Source organism: Bos taurus, chromosome 3, assembly GCF_002263795.3.
Source record: "Bos taurus isolate L1 Dominette 01449 registration number 42190680 breed Hereford chromosome 3, ARS-UCD2.0, whole genome shotgun sequence".
Classification (NCBI taxonomy): domain Eukaryota; kingdom Metazoa; phylum Chordata; class Mammalia; order Artiodactyla; family Bovidae; genus Bos; species Bos taurus.
In genome coordinates this window covers 85886009-85910437 of record NC_037330.1, presented here as the reverse complement: position 1 = coordinate 85910437, position 24429 = coordinate 85886009, and the positions used below count along the sequence as shown (strand labels likewise).

The 24429-nt window shown below is 39.5% G+C and overlaps 1 protein-coding gene and 1 pseudogene across 1 annotated transcript in view; both read right to left on the bottom strand.

Annotated features, from left to right (window-relative positions):
- CYP2J31P (cytochrome P450 family 2 subfamily J member 31, pseudogene) overlaps window positions 1–3385 on the bottom strand; it is a 9046-nt pseudogene extending 5661 nt beyond the window's left edge.
- The window catches only part of LOC132344976 (craniofacial development protein 2), a 25946-nt gene extending 1517 nt beyond the window's left edge, over window positions 1–24429 (bottom strand). Inside the window, exon 1 of the mRNA XM_059885336.1 lies at window positions 1947–24429. Within this exon, the coding sequence (XP_059741319.1) occupies window positions 22720–23718 (999 nt within the window). The 5' untranslated portion in view covers window positions 23719–24429 and the 3' untranslated portion in view covers window positions 1947–22719. The remainder of the gene's footprint in view (window positions 1–1946) is intronic.

Here is a 24429-nt window from a genome sequence, read left to right as displayed (position 1 = left end):
CCAATTCTTGTTTTGTTTTTATTTTTAATTGAAGGATAATTACAGAATTTTGTTGTTTTCTGTCAAATATCAACATGAATTGATAGGAGTATGGGAGTATACCAATTCTTACTCCCACTAGCAGTAGTGAGAGGGTCTGTTCCTCTGAACACTCACTGAGCAGTGTCTGTGTGTGTGGGGGGGAGGGGCGGGGGGGTGGGGATTGGTGGAGGCTTGGGCACAAGGGAGGGTAAGATTCTCTCACTTGCTAAATTGTGTTTTTAAATGTCCCAATGTGCTTGCATTGCTGTTATAATTAACAAGTGTTTCTAACCAATGAAGCACAATAAAGAAACCTAAGGACATACAAAATAAAGTCTCATAACAGTAGTTCATATTTTTTTGAATCACAGAATCCTTTAAGAAACTAGTGTATGTCAGGGATCTCCTCTCCAGGAAAGTCCTGTACACATGAATACAGTTTCAGGGGTTCACCAATCCCCGGGAGTACATGAACACCCACTAAGACTCCAGGTTTCAAAGGCAGTTTTTCTTGGGGTTATGCCAGGTTTCTGAGAACAGTCTGTGGAAATCAAATTCAAATTCAATCCAACAGGCTTTTATGAAATGCTTCCGAGTTGCCAGGCACCATCCGACATTGCTATGTTACATGTGGGGACAATACACAGATCAATGTGCTATGGTGTTTTCCTAAAGCATCAGGGTCTCTTGGTAAAAGAACACTACAGAAAAAATTAATGCACAGTGGAAGATGATATATGTTACAGTGCTGATGGAAAGGGAAATGGAGATATCGAAAGAAGAAATCAATTTCCACTCCAGATATGGGAGAAAGCTTCTAAGAGAAGATGGTATTTGAGCCAGTGAAAGGACACCTATTGTAAAGACAAAGATATTTATGCTCTGTGAATGGCATACACAAATGCACTGATAGGAAAATGTGGGCCTTTGGGAACCAGTGAGCTCTCCTGTCTGACTGCAGTGAAGATTCATTAATGAGAACTAACCTTGTGGTTGGTCAAGGCCAAGCCCTGGGGGTACAGGTTAAATTAATTAAATTAATTTAATGTTTAAATTACTTGCAGTGTAATGGAACATATCAATAGGTAGTCAGTTCTCATTATTGCCATTCTGTGCAATAAATTATTTGATAGGGGTTATATAAGAAGCACATAAGGAACTCCAGGGGCTAGGATAGGTTCTTGGAAAAATTACCAGTCATTTCTGTAGCGAGATGAGGGACAAGGCTGAAGTCTGGCAGGTAATGTGAGCTGGACCAAGGATATCTTAATGTCGAGTGAAATATTTCAGATCTTGTTTTGTTTGCAATTGGAAAATTGAATACAAGAGGTAACAACAGTGAGTGCTTAAGAATTTGGATTTTGAAGTCATACAAATTCTTTTCTCTCAGGCAGATTCTACTTGTTATTTTATGTGTGATTTTTGGTCAAGTTATTAACTTACTTGTGTTTCAGTTTTCAAATGCATAGTATGAGGGCCATTACTAGTTCTCATCTTTAAAACTGTGGTGATAAGTAACTATAATACTAAAACTAATAATAAAATTATTTATTGTTATTGATATACTTGGGAGTGTATTTTAGCAAAAGGACTCTGATTAGACCTGGACAAAGGAATGGAAGGAAGTTGCCAGAGAGTAGACTGATGGAGCCCACGAAGCAGTCAGGCTAGAGAAGTGATGCCTGCTATATAACCAACAAACGGCTTTCCTTGAGTTTGTTACTATAAAGTTTTCAAGAAAGGGGGAGGGTATTAGAGAAAGATATAAGCATCAGTTGTGTGCATCAGTAAACTGATTGGTTTATTTGGTTCTTATAACAACCCTACAATGTAGTCGCGGTTTTCAGAAAAGGAGACACAGAGATTTAGTGCATAGCTGATGGGCATAAAGTTGGGCTCTTTCTAACTCACTCTGTAGGTCTTACCTTTAAATGAAAGCATGGAGATATTCTGTCTCTTCTTCTAAGTGAAGGACTACATAAGTGTTAACTGGCCACATGACTTCCCACTTCCCATCAAAAACCACATTTCTGGGGCGCCAGTGGAACATGAGTAGTGGTGATGCGTACATCTTCTAGGTCGTGTCCTTAAAGGAAAGGTACTCCTCTCTACTTCCCACTCCTCTTTCTGGTCCAGAACCCATATGTGACAGTGCTGCAGGAGCAGAACAACAAGACGGAGCACTGAAGTTTTGGATGACCTTGTGGAACAAAGTAGCCTTCCTATCCTGGTCTTCCCTGCCTACATCTCAACTTATTTGTGAGACAGAAATAAATCTCAACCTTTTTTATATGACTGTATGTCCTCACAAATACATTTATCCATCATACTTATTACTTTTCTACCTTAGTCCAAAAATGTTTTCTTCTTCACATAAATGTTCTTACAATAAACCATATGGCTATGGCAGAGAAAGTTAAGAAAATGTGGGGAAAGGAAGGAAAGTGGTCACAGTTAGGGAGCCCTGATGGGAGATGATTATAAAGCAGAGGAAAAAGCCTACAACAAGATTTTTAGGTGGCTCTTAAGGAAAAAGTGTGAGAAGCAAGTGAAAACACTACTAACATCTAAGCAGGCAAATGATAATTTTAAATGATTAGTGAGAGGAGATTGCAGGTCAGGGAGTTGAAAAATGAAGGGCTCAGTCCTTGTAGGGATGGGTGCAATTCAGTTGAAAAGTGGTGAGGATTTAGGTAGGTGGCTCAGCTGGTAAAGAATCCACCGGTAAAGAATCCACAGGCAGTGCAGGAGACCTGGGTTCAATCCCTGGATAGGGAATATCCCTTGGAGATCTATCCATTCCAGTATTCTTGCCTGGAGAATTACATGGACAGAGGAGCCTGACAGGCCCCAGTCCAGGGGGTTGCAAACAGTCGGACACGACTGAACTACTAACACATTACCATTTTACACATGGGAAACTGCCTCTCAGAGGGAAAGAACAGCATTCCCCTGACCCCTCACCAGGGATCAGGTGATCCTATTACAAATAGCATGTCCCAATAATATGTAACAAGACACACACTTAAATAGTAAACAGTTAATATTTCATTCCTAGAAAACATAGGTGTAATCATGCCAGCTGCTGGGGAGAAGTGAAAAGCTCAAAGCCGATGCCTGCTTTAGCCTCAGAATTCCCATCCTCCCGCCCTGGGTACCTGGAATGGCCCTTGTCCTGCAGGCCAGGGTCAGGACGTGTCCGGGCACCTCTGCCCGCTCCTACCTGCTGAAGCGACAGGTGTAACTGCTTCAAGTCCAGATGGAAGAAGTTGCCTAAGAAGGGCAGTCCTGGGGGCCCTGGCGGGTAGTTCTTTCCACGCCGCCTTTTGAGATGAACAACGAAAAGAAAGGCGGCTGCCCCCATCAGGAGCACCCGGGACGGGGCGCGGCCCAGAATGCTGCGGTCCGGGCTCCGCCAGGGAGCCCAATACCTCCAGCTTGGCTGCGAAGTCTGGCCCCTCTTTCGCAGTCCAAAACACCAGAGAACCAGAGGGTCTCTTCCTCTTTGTTCTCAACACCGCCAGCCTTCCCTGCCCCGCACCGTTGCCGCCCCCTTCCTGACCCCCTGTTCCACTGCGCCCCTCCCCTGCCCCGCCTGGCCCCCAGGGTCAGCCTCCAGACCCGTCCTTCCTTAGGGTCCTCCTCTTGCTCCTCGACATCCCCCTAAACTGGCCCCTACAGGCTCTGCTCCTTCCCTCTACTCCTCAGCCTGACTGCTGCTCACTAGATGTCTAGCGTGAGACTCCCGGGAGAACTTGCTTGGGTCTCGGAAAAGGCCAGGCTAGAAGCGTGGTTTTTGGTTTTGGTTTTGGTTTTGGTTTTGCTAAAGAACCTCATTCTTTGAGGCCAAGGGTGCTCTAAAGTTTATAGTTTCATTGCTTGTCAGAGAGCGCCACAGATGCTTGAGTTTGTGTTTTTCAATCACCTTCTCATCGAATGATTGGAACTGAGCCTAAGGAACAATCAGAAAAACAACAGCACCTGACATTTCTTGTCTCTTACAATATACCTGCCATCACATTAGCCTCTTCACATAGATAGCTTCAACGACAAAATTACCCATGTGCCGTTCTTGGTTCCATGTAGCAGTTAAGGAATACTAAAATTTTTCAAACAAAATTTGAGGGAATTTGTTGCTAGTAGACCTGCCTTACGAGAAAAGTTAAAGTTCTTCAGAAAGTAGGAAAATATATAGGTCAGAAACACAGATCTAAGGAAAGAAAGGAGATTAGAGAAAAAGCAAATTAGGGTTATTAAATCTCTTATTTTCTAATTCTTAATTGGTCTAAGAGTTTGTTCAAAATAAAAATAGTAATGATTTATTTATTATAGCTTACAGATAAGTGATATGAATGATGCAATGTTGGAAAGGATAGAAGGAAAGAATTAGGAAAATGCTGTTACAAGGTACTTGAAGTACCAACCAAGCAATTAAATGATATTTGAATGTATGTTTGAATCAGTTGGAAATGTATACTATGAACTGTAGGGCAATCACTTATGTTTTAAAAAAAGATAAAGAATGAAAAATAAACTCAAAATGGATTAAAGATCTAAACGTAAGACCAGAAACTATAAAACTCCTAGAGGAGAACATAGGCAAAACACTCTCCGACATACATCACAGCAGGATCCTCTATGACCCACTTCCCAGAATATTGGAAATAAAAGCAAAAATAAACAAATTGGACCTAATTAAATTTAAAAGCTTCTGCACAACAAAGGAAAGTATTAGCAAGGTGAAAAGACAGCCTTCAGAATGGGAGAAAATAATAGCAAATGAAGCAACTGACAAACAACTAATCTCAAAAATATACAAGCAACTCCTACAGCTCAACTCCAGAAAAATAAATGACCCAATCAAAAAATGGGCCAAAGAACTAAATAGACATTTCTCCAAAGAAGACATACAGATGGCTAACAAACACATGAAAAGATGCTCAACATCACTCATTATCAGAGAAATGCAAATCAAAACCACTATGAGGTATCATTTCACGCCAGTCAGAATGGCTGCGATCCACAAGTCTACAAGCAATAAATGCTGGAGAGGGTGTGGAGAAAAGGGAACCCTCTTACACTGTTGATGGGAATACAAACTAGTACAGCCACTATGGAGAACAGTGTGGAGATTCCTTAAAAAACTAGAAATAGAACTGCCTTATGATCCAGCAATCCCACTGCTGGGCATACACACTGAGGAAGCCAGAAGGGAAAGAGACATGTGTACCCCAATGTTCATCGCAGCACTGTTTATAATAGCCAGAACATGGAAGCAATCTAGATGTCCATCAGCAGATGAATGGATAAGAAAGCTATGGTACATATACACAATGGAGTATTTACTCAGCCATTAAAAAAAATACATTTGAATCAGTTCTAATGAGGTGGATGAAACTGGAGCCTATTATACAGAGTGAAGTAAGCCAGAAAGAAAAACACCAACACAGTATACTAATGCATGTATATGGAATTTAGAAAGATGGTAACAATAACCCTGTACATGAGACAGCAAAAGAGACACTGATGTATAGATCAGTCTTATGGACTCTGTGGGAGAGGGAGAGGGTGGGAAGATTTGGGAGAATGGCATTGAAACATGTATAATATCATGTATGAAACGAGTCGCCAGTCCAGGTTCAATGCACGATACTGGATGCTTGGGGCTGGTGCACTGGGACGACCCAGAGGGATGGTATGGGGAGGGAGGAGGGAGGAGGGTTCAGAATGGGGAACACATGTATACCTGTGGCGGATTCATTTCGATATTTTGCAAAACCAATACAATATTGTAAAGTTTAAAAATAAAAAAAAAATTGAAAAAAAGATAAAGAATGGACATGCTAAGACAGAAGAGAAAATGTAATTATCCAAAATACTCAATTAAAATCAGAGAAGAGTGTAAAAGGGTGAAAAACAGAAAATAAATAAAAATCAATAGCAATAAATAGAAGGCAGTAATGAATATGATTGGGTTTTATATATGACATTGGCAGAGACAGTTTTAGCTCAGCATCAAAACAACAAAATACTTAGGAAAAAACTTAACCAAGAAGACAAAAGACTTATACATTGAAAACTATGAACTACAGAAAACCCCCTACATACAAAGCTTCAAGTTGCAAACTTTCAAAGATGTGAACGTGGGGCTTCCAGTGTTGGGCATGAGTGAAACTGCAGTTTGCCCTCTGTCTCCTATTGCTGATGATCCTTCAGCTCTACCATTTCCCACCTCCACTTGCTCCTCCTCTAGTCAATAACTGTTGTTACTTGTCAGTTCATCTGATGCCATCCCCTGCAAGCCAGCTGTTGTAATATACCACTGTACTTTTCAAGGTACTATAAGATTTAAAATGTTTTCTTTATTTTTGTGTTTTTTATGTATTGTATGAAGATTATTATAAACCTGTAACAGTACGGTACTATATAGCTGATTGTGATAGTTGGGTACCTAGGCTAACTTAATTGGACTTATGAACAAAATTAGACTTATGAATGTGCTCTCAAAATGGAATTCTTTAGTATATAGGGGACATACTGTATTGTTGAACAAAATTAAAGAAGACACAAATAAATGGAAATATCTCATGTTGTGAACTGGAAAGCTTAACATTATAAAAATGTCCAGGTTATTATACTATTATAATAGTATGAAGTAAAAAATGATTAATATAGAAAAGTTAATTTCCTACTTAATTACCTGTAGTGAACAACTGGAGTTTGAAATTAAAAACTCAATATCATTTACATAAGCACCAAAACAGAAACAAGAACAAAAGAATGATGATATACTTAGTTGTATATTAACAACAAGAGGAAAACTACAAAACCGTGATGAAAGAAACCAAAGGAAAGACAAGGAATGGAGAGATATTCTATGGACATCGATAGGAAGAAAATATCATTAAGGTGTCAATTCTTCCCAAATCTATACATAAATGAAAAAATGTGTATATAATTTAATGAATTCCTAAACAAAATTGATGCTTTTGAACTGTGGTATTGGAGAAGACTCTTGAGAGTCCCTTGGACTGCAAAGAGATCCACCCTGTCCATTTTAAAGGAAATCTGTCCTGAATATTCATTGGAGGGACTGATGCTGAAGCTGAAACTCTAATACTTTGGCCACCTGATGCGAAGAACTGACTCACTGGAAAAGACCCTAATGCTGGGAAAGATTGAAGGCAAGAGGAGTAGCGGACAACAGAGGATGAGATGGTTGGATGGCATCACCGACTTGATGGACATGAGTTTGAGTAAGCTCCAGGAGTTGATGATGGACAGGGAAGCCTGTTGTGCTGCGGTCCATGGGGTCAAAAAGAGTCAGACACGACTGAGTGGCAGAACTGAACTGAACTGAAAACAAAATTCCAGTGGGTTATTTAAATGTTATTGACAAATTGAAAATTGATTCTAAAAATTATGGAAAGATAAAAGGTCCTTGGAATGTACAACAGAAAGTATCAAGACTAATGTAAAGTATGTAGTTAGTAATAATATATCAATACTGACGCATCAATTATAACATGCAAGTTGTTAATCATATGAGAATATGGGGGGTAGTGAATGAGTATATGGAACTGTATTCTCCACTCAAATTTTCTGTAAATCTGTAAAACAAAATCCACAAACTGATTCTCAAGTTTATATAGAAAGGTCAAAGACCTGGAGTAGCAAACACATTATAAAAGAAGAACAAATTTGGAGGATGGACACCCCCTTGTCTTCAAGACTTACTATAAAGTTGCCTAATCAGAACATGTGGTATTGGTGAAAGAATATACAAATAGATCATGAGAAAATAATAGAAACTCCAGAAAAAGAGTCACATCAATAGTCAACTGTTCCTTGACAAAGGAGCAAATGCTATTCAGTGGAAAAAGGATCATCTTTTGCAGAAGGCATGTGTGAGCAACTGGATTATCCACATATAAAAATGAACCTGGTCACCAATCCTACACTTTTCACAAGTTAACTGAAAATAAATTACAAATCCGAATGTAAAGCTCACAACTATAAAACTCCTAGAAAACAACAAAGTAAAATACCTAGATGACACTAGATGGCAATGACTTTTTAGATGTAACACTAAACACTTGTTCCATAAAAGAAAAAAATAATTGAACTTCATTAAAATTAAAAGCTTCTTTCTTATCTGAAAGTTTACTTTGGGAATTAGGGGGAAAACATGCCGTATTTTGTTTTGAGAAGCATTCAGGCTCCCGTGGTTAACACTTCCCACTGGAATGTATCCAGAGGAGACTGATCAGAATGGGTAAGATTCCTTACTTACTGAAAATCTGGTAGATAGCAGACATTTCAGAACTTCTGCCTGAATCTGAATTAATTTTTTAAAACTTCACTATGAACTGAAATTATCATTCTCATTTTACAGATGGTCCAGCAAGTTCAGAGGGAAGTGTTTTGCCAAAACTCACAAAGGCAGAATAAGTGACATCATCAAAATAAGAACTCTAGCTTTTTATTCAAAGATCAGTGCTTATTATTTCAAATATGGCTTACAAGAAAATAGACTGTAGCAGCCTTGGAACAGGGTAGTAATGAATCATCATTGGAGGCACTCAAAGAGAATTAGAATAGGATTTCTGTAGAGGAAATTTACATGTCACGAGGAATGAATAATTAGAAGGACATTAAGGTTCTTCAAACTGAGAGTCTATGATTCCACAGGTCCTCAGCAAAAACACAGAGTTAGGTGAATAAAGATGGATCCATAATACATACCATTTAATAAATTGTTCTTTTTAAAAATATTTTATTGAAGTACAGTTGATTTACAATGCCGTGTTAATTTCTGCTGTATAGCAGAAGAAACAGTGAGAATGGGCATCCTTGTCTTGTTCCAGATTTTAGTAGGAAGACTTACTGCTTTTCACTTTTGAGTATTATATTTACTGTGACTTTGTCATAAATAGCTTTTATTACATTGAGATATGCTTCCTCTAATCCCACTTTGATAAGAGTTTTTATCATGAATGAACGTTGAACTTTATCAAATACTTTTTTTGCATCTACTGACATGATCATATGGGTTGATCTTCTGCTGATGTGTTTTGCATTGATTGACTTGCCTTTGTTGAACCATCCTTATGAATCCAAATTGGTTGTGGTGTATAATCTTTTTTGATGTGTTGATGTTTTATGTTTGCTAACATTTTGTTGAGAATTTTTGCATCTATATTCATCAAAGATATTGATCTGTAATGTTCTTTTTAGGTAGTGTCTTTGGTTTTGGTATCAGGTTGATGGAACCTTCGTAGAATGTCTTCAGCAGTGTTTCCTCCTCTTTAGCCTTTTGGAAGAGTTTTGGTAGTATCAGTATATGTTCTTCTTTGTATGTTTGGTAGAACCGCCTGTGAAGCCATCAGGTCCTGGACTTTTGCTTGTAGGGAGGTTTTTGTTTGTTTAAACATGTTCTATTTCATTTCTAGTGATTGGTCTGTTTGAATTATCTATTTATTCTTCTCCGGTGGCTTAGATGGTAAAGAATCTGCCCACAATGCGGGAGACCCAGGTTCAATCCCTGGGTTGGGAAAATCCCCTGGAGTTGGAAATGGCAACCTACTCCAGTATGCTTGCCTGGAGAATTCTGTGGACAGAGTTGCCTGGCAGGCTACAGTCCATGGGGTTGCAAAGAGTCAGACATGACTGAGGAGCTAACACTTTCATTTTCATTCTTGATTCAATTTTGGTGAGCTGTATGTTTTTAGAAACATGTCCATTTCTTCTAGGTCATTGAACTTCTTGGCATAAAATCATTCATAGTATTTTCTGATGGTGTTTTGCACTTCCATGTTAACAGTTGTTATTTCTTCTTCCTCATGTCTTACATTGTTTATTTGGGTCCTTTCTCTTTTCTTGGTGAGCCTGGCCAGAGGTTTGTCAATTTTGTTTACCCTTTCAAAGAACCAACTCTTGGTTTTATTGATTTTTTTTTCCTATTATGTTTTAATCTCCGTTTTATTTATTTTATCTCTGATCTTTATTATTTCTTTTCTTCTGCTGACTTTGGGTTTTGTTTGTGCTTTATTTTCTAATTCTTTTAGGTGGTGGGTTAGGTTGTTTAAGCAAGATTTTACTTGTTTCTTAAAGAAGGCTTGTATTGCTATGATCTTCCCTCTAAGAACTGATTTTGCTGCATCTCATAGAGTTTATATGGTTGTGATATCATTGTCATTTGTCTCAAGATATTTTTAAATTGAGAATTAAATCATTGATATATTGGTATTTAGTAGTATGTTTTTTAGTTTTCATGTAGTTGCTTTTTTCCCATTTTATTTTCTGTGAATGACTTCTAGTTGTATGCCACTGTGGTCAGAAAAGACACTTGACATAATTTCTATACTCTTAAATTTGTTGAGGCTTATTTTGTTCCCTGTTCCCTGGTATGTGGTCAGCCCCAGAGACTGAAGCATGTATACTTGAAAAGAATGTGTATTCTGTTTTTTGGGGGAGGGTATTATGTTGAATGTATCAATTAAGTCTAACTGTTCTATTATATCATTTAGGATATCTGTTGCCTTGTTGATTTTCTAACTAGAAGATCTGTGAGCAGGGTGTTTAAGTCTCACACTATTATTGTATTCCTGTCAATTTCTTCTTTTATGTCTATTAGTATTTATTTTATATATTTAGGTGCTCCAATGTGTGTTAAGTTGCTTCAGTCATGTCCGACTCTTTGTGACCCTATGGACTGTATCCCACCAGGCTCCTCTGTTCTTGGGATTCGCCAGGCAAAAATACTGGAGTGGATTGCCATGCCCTCCTCCAGGGACTCTTTCTGACCCAGGGATCGAACCTACATCTCCTGCAGCTCCTGCATTGGCAGGAGGGTTCTTTCCTACTCTGCCACCTGGGAAGCTAGGTGCTCTATACTGGATGCATAATATTGACAAGGATATTGATCCTTTCATCAGTATATAATGTCCTTTATCTCTCTTTATAGTCTTTGTCTTAAACTCTAGTTTGTCTGATATGAGTATATCGATTCCAGTATTCTTACCTGGAGAATTACATGGACAGAGGATCCTGGCAGGCTACAGTCTCTGGGGTCGCAGAGTTAGACACGACTGAGCAACTAACATTTTCACCACTTTTTACTTTTCAAACCTTGTTTTCCAGTTGATATTTGTATTTCTTACTTGATCCATTCATTTTCTTTCTTTTTTTTTTTTTTTCGTTTGGTGGTTTGACAATTTTCATTCATGTTATGCTTATGTTTCCCCGTTTTGGTTTTTGTAAGTCTGTTGCATATTTTGATTTGTGGTTAGCTTGTTTTTCAAATATGTTAACCCCCTCCTATATATACTTGCTTTAGACTAAAAATCATGGAGGCTCAAACATATTCTTAAAATTAACCCTACATTTTCTTACCCTCCTTCCCTCATTTTAGATTTTTCTGTCTTCTTTTACATCTTCATGTTTATCCTTTCATTGTGGTTATTATTGTGGTTATTATTCACAAAAAAATTTTTTTAACTGGATACTGGGTTATTTAAGTGATTTACTTTCCAATTGTGATTTTCTTTTTTCTTTAGATTCTTATTTCTTTTATATTTAAAGACTTCTCCATATTTCCTTTAGGATTGATTTAGTATTTCTACATTCTTTTATCTTTTGCTTTCCCGAGAGTTTATCTCTCCTACTATTCTAAATGATAATCTTCTTGGGTAGAGTATGCTAGATTTTTCCCCTTTTATGACTTTGACTGTTCCATCACTTTCTTCCAGACTGCAACATTTCTTTGGTTCCCTTGCAATTAACTTTTTGATTTTCTCTTGCTGTCTTTAGAGTCCTCTCTTTATCTTTAGCTTTTGCCATTTTAATTATAATACATCTTGGTGTAGGTTTGTTTGGATTCACCTTGTTTGCGACCATCTGTGGTTCCTGTACTTGGATACCTCTTTCCTTTTTAGGTTTGGGAAATTTTCAGTCTTAATTACTTACTATACATTTTTAATCCCCTTTTCTCTTTCTTCTTCTTCTGGAATCCCTATTAGGCATTGATTGGCACACTTTATACTATCCCATATGTCTCTCAGATTGCTTCTTTCTTTGTTGTTGTTTGTTTTTAATTTGAATTTCTGTCTGCTGTTCTGATTAGGGGATTTCTATTATTCTGTCTTTGAGATCATTTGCTTTTCTGCATTATTCAATCTGTTATTCATTGCCTTTAGCTCAGCTTTCACCTTGGCAAATGTGTTCTCATTTTTCTTGCTCCTCCCTTTAGTTTCTAGTTTCTTTTAATTTGTATTTTTATCAATAACCTTTCTTAAATCCTTTAATATTTTCATCACCTATTTTTTGAATTTGTTATCTAATAGACCAAAATGATCTGTTTCATTGTTCTTTTAGGGGACTTCTCTTGAAAATTAAAAGACTGGGAGTGGGTCCTGTGCTTCTCATTTTACTTTTAGTTTTCTTACTCTATGAGTTTAGGAGAAGCAACTACTGTGTTCTTGGTGAGATATCCTTATGTGAGATCATCTCTGTATAGCCTGCATGGGTTTAATATGTTTGGCGTGAGGATTATTTTTAGTATGGATGCATGCTGCCTCTTTTCTCAGTGTATGCTGGCCATTATCCCCTTGATAGGAGGTGTGACTGGTGTTCAGTTACCAGAGCCTGCATGGATGTTGAATGGGGCTTTCCTTTTTTCTGTGGTTGTCATATACCTGTAGGGGCAGGGTCTGCTCCCTAGTGGTTGGAATGGAAACCCCCAGATCCATTTCTGAGCTGCAGTGTGAGGTGGATGGGACTGGAGCACTTCCACTGGGAGAGGAACCACTGAGCATTCCTCCACTGGAGCGGTCTACTGGGGCATGTGCTCTGTTGTATTGCCTGGCATGCACTATGGGGTTCACAAAATACACTGCTGTTGGCACTGCCCTTGGCCCTGCTTCAACCATTGGTATGCTGGAAATCAGCCCTGGTGATCTCAGGTGGTGTTTTCACAAAGGCACCAGTGCAGATCCACCAAAATCAGGTACCAGAACCACTGTAGTTACACTCCGGGACCTACCATGGGAGCTATGGAGGCAGCCTAGACCCTGGCCCAGCCTAGCCTGCATGGGCATACGCCCACAAAGCCCACAAAGTCAGACTCATCCCAGCTGTGGGGGCACCCAATGTCCACTTGGTTGTCCTGCAGGTGCTGAATTTACAAGGTTGGCTGCAGTGGTGTAAATCCATGGATTTCACAGCCATGGGGCGTTGCTCTGATTTCAACCCTACCTATGTGTCAGCAACTATGCCTCCAGAACTTGCAGAGGCAGTGCTGTGGGGCTGAGACAGCACAGGCTGTTATGGCAGGCCCCGCCCCTTCTTTGAATGCCCTTTAACAATGGCGCTTTACTTCTCTGCTGTACCACACCCAAGCCTCTTCAGGCTGTTTCCATGCAGCTGCCAATCCGAGTCCTTTCCCTGGTCTTGTCCTTTGAAGTCTGAGTTTCAGTACCCAGCATGTGCCTGCACCAGTGGGTGTGTGTCTTAGACTGAGGAGTTGAGGGTAGTTGGACAAACCATCTGTGCAGTCTCTTTCCATTCTGCCTGCCACAAACCTGTTATAGATCTCTCCCTCCTGACCTTCTGAAGCTCCCTTTCTGTCCTGGCTAATTTCCCAGCAAATAAGGGGGTTTCCCAGGGTGTGGTAACCATTCCTCTTTCACAGCGCCCTCCCTGAGGCACAGGTGTTGTCCTTTTTTTTTTTTTTTCCTTTCATCCTACCCAGTTACATGGAGATCTTTCTTTCATTTCCAGATTTCAATTTCAGCTCAGAATTGTTTCACATGTATTTTTGATGTATTTGTGGGAAGAGGTGAGCTCCGGGGTCTTTTGACTCTGCAGTTTTAATGGGAGCCAATAAATTGTTATTTTCCTTTCTTTGCAAATAATAAGTAGCTATAATTTCATTAAAGATCCAGTTATCCAACATTACATGTGCTTAGTCGCTCAGTAGTGTCCAGCTTTCTGTGACCCCATGGACTGTAGCCTGCCAGCCTCCTCTGTCCATGGGGATTCTCCAGGCAAGAATACTGGACTGGGTTGCCATGCCCTCCTCCAGAGGATATTCACAACCCAGGGACTGAACCCAGGTCTCCCACATTGCAGACAGATTCTTTACCATCATCATCATCTGAGCCACCAGGGAAGCCCAATATTACATGATGTCCTTAATTTTCCTACTATTCTCTAATGGATTCAAGATGGATTCTTTTTTTATTCCAGAAAAACCTGATCTTTGTTTCTACAGCAAAGGCTCAGTAAAATCTATGCACAGGATTGACCTGTAGACCCTTTTACCTGTGATTACAGTATAAAAATTTCATACAAAGATGGGCACTATAAAGGACATAAACAGTATGCACCTAACAGAAGCAGAAGATATTAAGAAGAGGTGGCAAGAATACACAGAAGAACTAAACAAAAAAGATCTTAATGACCTAGATAACCATGGTTGTGTGATCACTCACCTAGAGCCAGACATCCTGGAGTGCGAAGTCAAGTGAGTCTTAGGAAGCATCACTATGAACAAAGTTAGTGGAAGTGATGAAATTCCAGCTGAGCTATAACAAATCCCCAAAGATGATGCTGTTAGTGTTGCACTCAATATTCCAGCAAGTTTGAAAAATTCAGCAGTGGCCACAGGACTAGAAATGGTCAGTTTTCATTCCAAACCCAAAGAAAGGCAATGCCAAAATGTTCAAACTGCCACACAATTGCACTCATCTCACATGCTAGCAAAGTAATTCTCAAAATTCTCCAAAGGAGGCTTCAACAGTACATAAACTGATAATTTCCAGATGTTCAAGCTGGATTTAGAGAAGGCAGAGGAACCAGTGATCAAACTACCAACATGTAATGGATCACAGAAAAAGCAAGAGAGTTCCAGAAAAACATCTACTTCTGCTTTATTGACTACGCCAAAGACCTTGACTGTGGGTCACAACAAACTGTGGAAAATTCTCACAGAGATGAGAATACCAAACACATTACCTACCTTCTGAGAAATCTGTAAGCAGGTCAAGAAGCAACAGTTAGAACCAGACATGGAACAATGGATTGGTTCCAAATCGGGAAAGGAGAACGTCAAGGCCATATATTGTCACCCTGCTTATTTAACTTCTATGCAGAGTATATCATGCGAAATGCTGGGCTGGATGAAGCACAAGCTGGAATCAAGATTACTGGGAGAAATATCAATAATCTCATATACACAGATGACACCACCCTCATGGAAGAAAACAAAGAGGAACTGAGAAGCCTCTTGATGAAAGTAAAAGAGGAGAGTGAAAAAGCTGGCTTACAACTCAACATTCAAAAAACTAAAATCATGGCACCTGGTCCCACCACTTCATGGAAAATAGATGGGGATACAACAAAAACTGTGACAGATTTTATTTTCTTGGGCTCCAAAATCACTGCAGATGGTGACTGCAGCCATGAAATTAGAAGACGCTTGCTCCTTGGAAGAAAAGCTATGACCAACCTAGACAGCATATTAAAAAGCAGAGACATTACTTTGCCTTAAGTCAAAGCTATGGTTTTTCCAGTAGTCATATATGGATGTGAGAGTTGGATTCTAAAGAAAGCTGAGTGCCAAAGAATTGATGCCTTTGAATTGTGGTGTTTGAGAAGACTCTTGAGAGTCCCTTGGACTCCAAGGAGATGCAACCAGTCAATCCTAAAGGAAATCAGTCCTGAATATTCATTGGAAGGACTGATGTTGAAGCTGAAGCTCCAATATTTTGGCCACCTGATATGAAGAACTGATACAAGGTCATTGGAAATGACCCTGATGCTGGGAAAGATTGAAGGCAGGAGGAGAAGGGAATGACAGAGGATGAGATGGTTGGATGGCATCACCAACTTGATGGACATGAGTTTGAGTAAGCCCCGGGAGTTGGTGATGGACAGGGAAGCCTGGTGTGCTGCAGTCCATGGAGTCAACAAGAGTCGGACAAAACTGAGTGACTGAATTGACCTTGGAAGAAAAGCTATGACCAACCTAGACAGCATATTAAAAAGCAGAGACATTATTTTGCCAACAAAGGTCCATCTAGTCAAAGCTATGGTTTTTCCAGTAGTCACGTATGGATGTGAGAGTTGGACAATAAAGAAAGCAGAGTGCTAAAGAATTGATGGTTTTTAACTGTGGTGTTGGACAAGACGCTTGAGAGTTCCTTGGACAGCAAGGAGATCAAACCAATCAAAAAACCAGTCAGGAAATCAGTCCTGAATATTCACTGGAAGGACTGATGCTGAAGCTGAAGCTCCAATACTTTTGCTAACTTATGCGAAGAACTGACTCATTGGAAAAGACCGTAATGCTGGGAAAGATTGAAGGCAGAAGGAGAAGGGAAGACAGAGGATGAGATGGTTGGATGGCATCACCGACTCAATGCACATGAATTTGAGCAAGCTTCAGATATTGGTGACGGTCAGGGAAACCTGGCGTGCTGCAGTCCATGGGGTCACAAAGAGTCAGACACAACTGAGTGACTGAACTGAATTGAACTACAGTATAAAAAGGTTTTAAAAATACTTATTGAAGTATTTCTTACATGCAGAGAAGTGGATATATTGTGAGTACACAGCTCAGTAAAATTTCCTACATTCAACATATCCTTTATAACTCATGCACTGAACAGAAAATAGAATATTGTCAGTAACCTGCATTGTTCCTTTTTCCAGGTATTGCCTTTCACCCAGGATTAAAGCTCTACCTTGATTTATAAAAAACATCATGATTTTGAATCAAGCTAAATCCTTTTTGCCCTCACTCAGGAGCCACAGTTCCCAGAAAGATTTAGATGTTTTTAGGGCTTTAGATCTTGTTTTCCCCCCCCCCCCCATACATTTAATCACTTTGTTGTCCTTATCATCTCCAATGTCTGTCCTCTTATCAGCTCTAACATAATTTCTTCAGATTCTGGTTGGTCACATTGGCTCCTTCACTTCTCACTTGGAAGGTATGAGCTAAAGTTTGAGAATGATGAACACTTTTGCAAAAGAAACTTGGTGACTCCAGTCTTGGGAGTGGGCCTCAAAGCTGCACCATGCACTTGAATTCTCAACTGTTAGTGGGAGAAACTTCTTTTCTGAACAGAATAAAATCTTTTCTTTTACCTGAGATAAGAATTTAAATCCTTTTGTTTTCTAATTGTCATCATTATTGGAACATTCTACATTTCTTATTTCACTTGATCCTTCTAACAATATTGAAATGTAAGTACTATTGTCACCATTTTTCAGATAAGGAAACTGCGGACGTAAAACCACTTGGTTCAAGTTCAAAATGTCAGTGAGTTTAGGGGAAAAAAAAAAAAAATCAGACACTGCTCTGCTCATGAGCAGAATTAGTACCTTTTCCCTCAACCTTAAATTGTTTATTTTTTCCTTGTCACTTGTGAACAATCCTGCTTAATTTCTAGAGCCTCCAAAATTTATGCCGGCCTCCTTCCTTCCCAAACTAATTTATCTGATTGAATCTCTATTTTTAAGAATGCAATCTGTCTCTCAGCAAGTCTGACACCACACCTTTCTCCGAATAAATTATATTTATTTTCACCTTTGGACATATTTGTTTTATATCATCTTCCAGGAGCACCCAGTTGGCCCTATAAATATCATAGACACTTTTTCAAGACCCAGTTTAAGTCCTACCTCCTCCATGACTCTCTGTATTTTTGTACCTTGCTCTACCTTCTTACTTACATTTTTTCTCTGCTCCTTCTGCCTGGAATATATACTATTAATAAAATACTGTCCAAATATCAAAGGTCAATTCAAAGACTGGGTGTTTGAGTACTGCGATCAATTTTTCCCCGGTGGAGTGATGTCTAGAACCAATCTTCAAAGCGTTTATCAGCTGACTAATGAGTAGTAAGCTAATTAAAGTCTAACTTTGTGACTATGACCAGTTATCAGTCTTACAATAAAGTTAAAAATTAACCACCAATAGATTTCTATGCTGCTGCTAAGTCGCTTCAGTCGTGTCAGACTCTGTGCGACCCTATAGACAGCAGCCCACCAGGCTCCTCTGTCCCTGGGATTCTCCAGGCAAGAATACTGGAGTGGGTTGCCATTTCCTTCTCCAATGCATGGAAGTGAAAAATGAAAGTGAAGTCGCTCAGTCGTGCCCAACTCTTTGCGACCCCATGGACTGCAGCCTATCAGGCTCCTCCATCCATGGGATTTTCCAGGCAAGAGTACTGGAGTAGGGTGCCATTGCCTTCTCTGATAGATTTCTATAAGTAGTTATAAATGTCTACATAAGAAGAAAATAAGAAAGATCTCAAACAATCTAATTTTACACTTCAAGGAACTAAAACAAAATAAAAACAAAAAACAACAACCCAGAAAAAGATAAAAACTGCTTTCTAAGTTGGCTAAAATATTAGAGGGGAAATATATCAAATATAGAAAAATGACGGAAAAAATCAACAAAGCTAAGAAATTTTTTTAAGTAAAGATAAACAAAATCAGAAAAACCTTTGATGGACTACTGAGAAAAAAGGAAGATGACTTAAATGAAATCAGAAATGAAAAAGAAGAGATTATAATAAAAGCTTCAGAAATAAAAAGGATCCAAAGGATTATTATTAATGATTAAATGCTGAAAAATTGATAGCAAAAAGTAGATACATTGCTAGAAAAGTTTCAAGAAAAATATAGAAGCATAAAGAGACCTAATAAAATAAGTAATTGAAGCAGTAATCATAAACTTCCCCACAAAGAAAATACCAGGGCCAGATGGCTTCATTGGTGCATTCTACCAAACATACACAAGAGTTAATACCAATTCTTCTTGAACTCTTCAAAAGCAGAAATGGCCAAATGTCTGAATTCATTTGATGAGGCCAAAATCATCTTGATTTCAAAGTAAAACAAAGACACCATAAGAAAATAAAAAAATAGGCCAATATCTCTAATAAGCAGAGAATCAAATATCTTCAGTGAAATATTAGTAAATCAAATTTCCACAGCACATTTAAAGGATAATAGGCTATAACCAAGTGGGACTTATCCCCAGGTCACAAGGATGGTTCAACATAAACAAATCAATCAATGTGATTCATCTCATCAATGGAATGAAGCATAAAGGCTACATGATCTTCTCAGTAGATATAGAAAAAACATTTGACAGAATTAAATGTCTAATCATGATAAAAACTCTCAAAAAATAGGTGTAGATGGAATTGACCTTAAAGACCTTATATTAAAAGCCTATAGGTAACAATCAGTGGGGGGAAACAGAAAGTTTTTCTTCTAAGAACTGGTACAAGACAAAGATGCCCATCCTTACCACTGCTATTTAACACAGTTGTGGAAGTCCAAGCCAGAGCAATTAGAGAAATAAAAGAAATAAGGCATTCAGATTGGAAGAAAGAAGTAAAATTATACCGTTTTGCAGATTACATGGACATATATGTAGAAAACACTAAAGACTCAAACAAAAATTTTTGCTTAAAAATTGTTTGACTTAATAAACAAAGTCGGTAAAGTTGTAGGATAAAAATTGACATACAAAAATCAGAGAAGACTTAATACTTGTCCTTTTGAAACTGTTCCCAAAAAATGCAGAGGAAGAAAAACTACCAAATTCATTCTATAAGGCCACCATTACCTTGATTCCAACATCAGACCAAGATACTACAAAAAATTACAGGCGAGGATCACTGATGAACAAAGATGCAAAAGACCTCAACAAAATACTACCAATCCAAATCTAACAGTACATTAAAAGGATCACACACCATGATCAAGTGGGATTTAGCCCAGTTATACAAGTTTTTCAATATCAGCAAATCAATTAGTGTGATACATATATTAACAAACTGAAGAATTAAAAACCATGTGATTATCTCAAAATATGCAGAAAAATCTTTCAACAAAATTCAACATTCAGTTATGGTAAAAACTCTCCAGAAAGTGGGCAAAGAAGGAACATGTTTCAACATGATAAAGGCCATGTACAACAAACCTAAAGCTGAAAGCATTTCATCTAAGACCAGGAACATGACAAGAATATTCACTCTCACCATTTTTATGCAACATTGTTTTAGAAATCCTAGCCACAGCAATCAGAAAAGAAAAAGAAATAAAAGTAAATCAAATTGGAAAAGAAGTCAAACTGTCACTGTTTGCAGATAACATGATACGATTCATAGAAAATCCTAAAGATACTACTAGAAAACCAAAGAGCTCATCAGTGAATTCAGTAAAGTTGCAGGCTACAAAATTAATATACAGAAATCTGTTGCATCTCTATACACTGACAATGAATGAAAGATCAGAAAGAGAAATTCAAGAAACAATCCCATTTACCATTGCATCAGAAAGAGTAAAATACTTAGGAATAAACCTGCTTAAGGAGACCTCTAAGATGCTGATGAAAGAAATCAAAGACAACACAAACAGATGGAAATATATACCATATTCTTAGATTGGAAGAATCAATATTGAGAAAATGACTATACTGACCAAGGCAGTCTACAGAGCGGATACAACCCCTATCAAATTATCAATGGTATATTTCATAGAACTAGAAAAAAATAATCTTAAAATTTGTATAGAGACACAAAAAACCCTGAATAGTCAAGTTAAGTTCAGTCGCTCAGTCATGTCCGACTCTTTGCGACCTCATGAATCGCAGCACGCCAGGCCTCCCTGTCCATCACCAGCTCCCGGAGTTCACCCAGACTCACGTCCATCGAGTCAGTGATGCCATCCAGCCATCTCATCCACTATCATCCCCTTCTCTTTCTGCCCCCAATCCCTCCCAGCATCAGAGTCTTTTCCAATGAGTCAACTCTTCGCATGAGGTGGCCAAAGTACTGGAGTTTCAGCTTTAGCATCATTCCTCCAAAGAAATCCCAGGGCTGATCTCCTTCAGAATGGACTGGTTGGATCTCCTTGTAGTCCAAGGGACTCTCAAGAGTCTTCTCCAACACCACAGTTCAAAAGCATCAATTCTTCGGCGCTCAGCCTTCTTCACAGTCCAACTCTCACATCCATACATGACCACAGGAAAAACCATAGCCTCGACTAGATGAACCTTTGTTGGCAAAGTAATGTCTCTGCTTTTGAATATGCTATCTAGGTTGGTCATAACTTTCCTTCCAAGGAGTAAGCGTCTTTTAATTTCATGGCTGCAGTCACAATCTGCAGTGATTTTGGAGCCCAGAAAAATAAAGTCTGACACTGTTTCCACTGTTTCCCCATCTATTTCCCATGAAGTGATGGGACCAGATGCCATGATCTTCGTTTTCTGAATGTTGAGCTTTAAGCCAACTTTTCCACTCTCCACTTTCACTTCCATCAAGAGGCTTTTGAGTTCCTCTTCACTTTCTGCCGTAAAGGTGGTGTCATCTGCATATCTGAGGTTATTGATAATTCTCCCGGCAATCTTGATTTCAGCTTGTGATTCTTCCAGCCCAGCGTTTCTCATGATGTACTCTGCATAGAACTTAAATAATCAGGGTGACAATATACAGCCTTGACGTACTCCTTTTCCTATTTGGAACCAGTCTGCTGTTCCATGTCCAGTTCTAATTTTTGCTTCCTGACCTGCATACAGATTTCTCAAGAGGCAGATAAGGTGGTCTGGTATTCCCATCTCTTTCAGAATTTTCCACAGTTTATTGTGATCCACACAGTCAAAGGCTTTGGTATAGTCAATAAAGCAGAAATAGATGTTTTTCTGGAACTCTCTTGCTTTTTCGATGATCCAGCAGATGTTGGCAATTTGATCTCTGGTTCCTCTGAACATCAGGAAGTTCACGGTTCACATATTGCTGAAGCCTGGCTTGGAGAATTTTGAGCATTACTTTACTAGCGTGTGAGATGAGTGCAATTGTTTAGTAGTTTGAGCATTCTTTGGCATTGCCTTTCTTTGGGATTGGAATGAAAACTGACTTTTTCCAGTCCTGTGGCCACTGCTGAGTTTTCCAAATTTGCTGGCATATTGAGTGCAGCACTTTCACAGCATCATCTTTTAGGATTTGAAAGAGCTCAACTGGAATTCCATCACCTCCACTAGCTTTGTTTGTAGTGATGCTTTCTAAGGCCCACTTGACTTCACATTCCAGGATGTCTGGCTCTAGGTCAGTGATCACACCATCGTGATTATCTGGGTTGTGAAGATCTTTTTTGTACAATTCTTCTGTGTATTCTTGCCATCTCTTCTTAATATCTTCTGCTTCTGTTAGGTCCATACCATTTCTGTCCTTTATCGAGCCCATCTTTGCATGAAATATTCCCTTGGTATCTCTAATTTTCTTGAAGAGATCTCTAGTCTTTCCCATTCTGTTGTTTTCCTCTATTTCTTTGCATTGATTGCTGAAGAAGGCTTTCTTATCTCTTCTTGCTATTCTTTGGAACTCTGCTTTCAGATGCTTATATCTTTCCTTTTCTCCTTTGCTTTTCGCTTCTCTTCTTTTCACAGCTATTTGTAAGGCCTCCCCAGACAGCCATTTTGCTTTTTTGCATTTCTTTCTATGGGGATGGTCTTGATCCCTGTTTCCTGTACAATGTCACGAACCTCATTCCATAGTTCATCAGGCACTCTATCTATCAGATCTAGGCCCTTAAATCTATTTCTCACTTCCACTGTATAATCATAAGGGATTTGATTTAGGTCATACCTGAATGGTCTAGTGGTTTCCCCCACTTTCTTCAATTTAAGTCTGAATTTGGATCTGAGCCACAGTCAGCTCCTGGTCTTGTTTTTGCTGACTGTGTAGAGCTTCTCCATCTTTGGCTGCAAAGAATATAATCAATCTGATTTCGGTGTTGACCATCTGGTGATGTCCATGTGTGGAGTCTTCTCTTGTGTTGTTGGAAGAGGGTGTTTGTTATGACCAGTGCATTTTCTTGGCAAAACTCTATTAGTCTTTGCCCTGCTTCATTCTGTACTCCAAGGCCAAATTTGCCTGTTACTCCAGGTGTTTCTTGACTTCCTACTTTTGCATTCCAGTCCCCTTTAATGAAAAAAAGGACATCTTTTTTTGGTGTTAGTTCTAAAAGGTCTTGTAGGTCTTCATAGAACCATTCAACTTCAGCTTCTTCAGCATTGCTGGTTGGGGCATAGACTTGGATTACTCTGATATTGAATGGTTTGCCTTGAAAACAAACAGAGATCATTCTGTCATTTTTGAGATTGCATCCAAGTACTGCATTTCGGACTCTTTTGTTGACCATGATGGCCACTCCATTTCTTCTGAGGGATTCCTGCCCGCAGTAGTAGATATAATGGTCATCTGAGTTAAATTCACCCATTCCTGTCCATTTCAGTTCGCTGATTCCTAGAATGTCAATATTCACTCTTGCCATCTCTTGTTTGACCACTTCCAATTTGCCTTGATTCATGGACCTGACATTCCAGGTTCCTATGCAATATTGCTCTTTACAGCATCGGACCTTGCTTCTATCACCAGTCACATCCACAGCTGGGTATTCTTTTTGCTTTGACTCCATCCCTTCATTCTTTCTGGAGTTATTTTTCCACTGATCTCCAGTAGCATATTGGGCACCTACTGACCTGGGGAGTTCCTCTTTCAGTATCCTATCATTTTGCCTTTTCATACTATTCATGGGGTTCTCAAGGCAAGAATACTGAAGTGGTTTTCCATTCCCTTCTCCAGTGGACCACATTCTGTCAGATCTCTCCAACATGAACCGCCTGTCTTGGGTTGCCCCATGGCATGGCTTAGTTTCATTGAGTTAGACAAAGCTGTGGTCCTAGTGTGATTAGATTGACTAGTTTTCTGTGAGTGTGGTTTCAGTGTATCTGCCCTCTGAAGCCCTCTTGCAACACCAACCGTCTTACTTGGGTTTCTCTTACCTTGGACGAGGGGTATCTCCTCACCGCTGCCCTTCCTTACCTTCAACGTAGGATAGCTCCTCTAGGCCCTCCTGTGCCTGTGCAGCCATGGCTCCTTGGACATGGGGTTGGTCCTCCTGGCCGCTGCCCCTGGCCTTGGACATGGGTTGCTCCTCCCGGCTGCTGCCCTTGGCCTTGGGCTTGAGGTGTGGGGTATCTCCTCCCAGCTACCACCCCTGACCTTGGATGCGGGGTAGGTCCTCTAGGCTGTTCCTGCGCCATCGCAGCCTGGCACTCTCGGCTGCCACCCCTCACCTCGGACGTGGGGTAACTCCTCTTGGCTGCCGCCCTTCGGGCATGGGGTCCTCCCGGCTTCTGCCCCTGACCTCGGACGTAGGGTAGCTCCTCTCGGCCACGCTTAGAGCGCCAGTCACAGCTGCCTGCGCTTAGCGCGCCGATAGGACAGAGCCAGCGAAATTAGGCTCTTTGCCTTCATACTGTACTACAAAGCTATAGTCATTAAAACAGTATGTATTGGCACAAAAATAGAAATGTAGACCAAT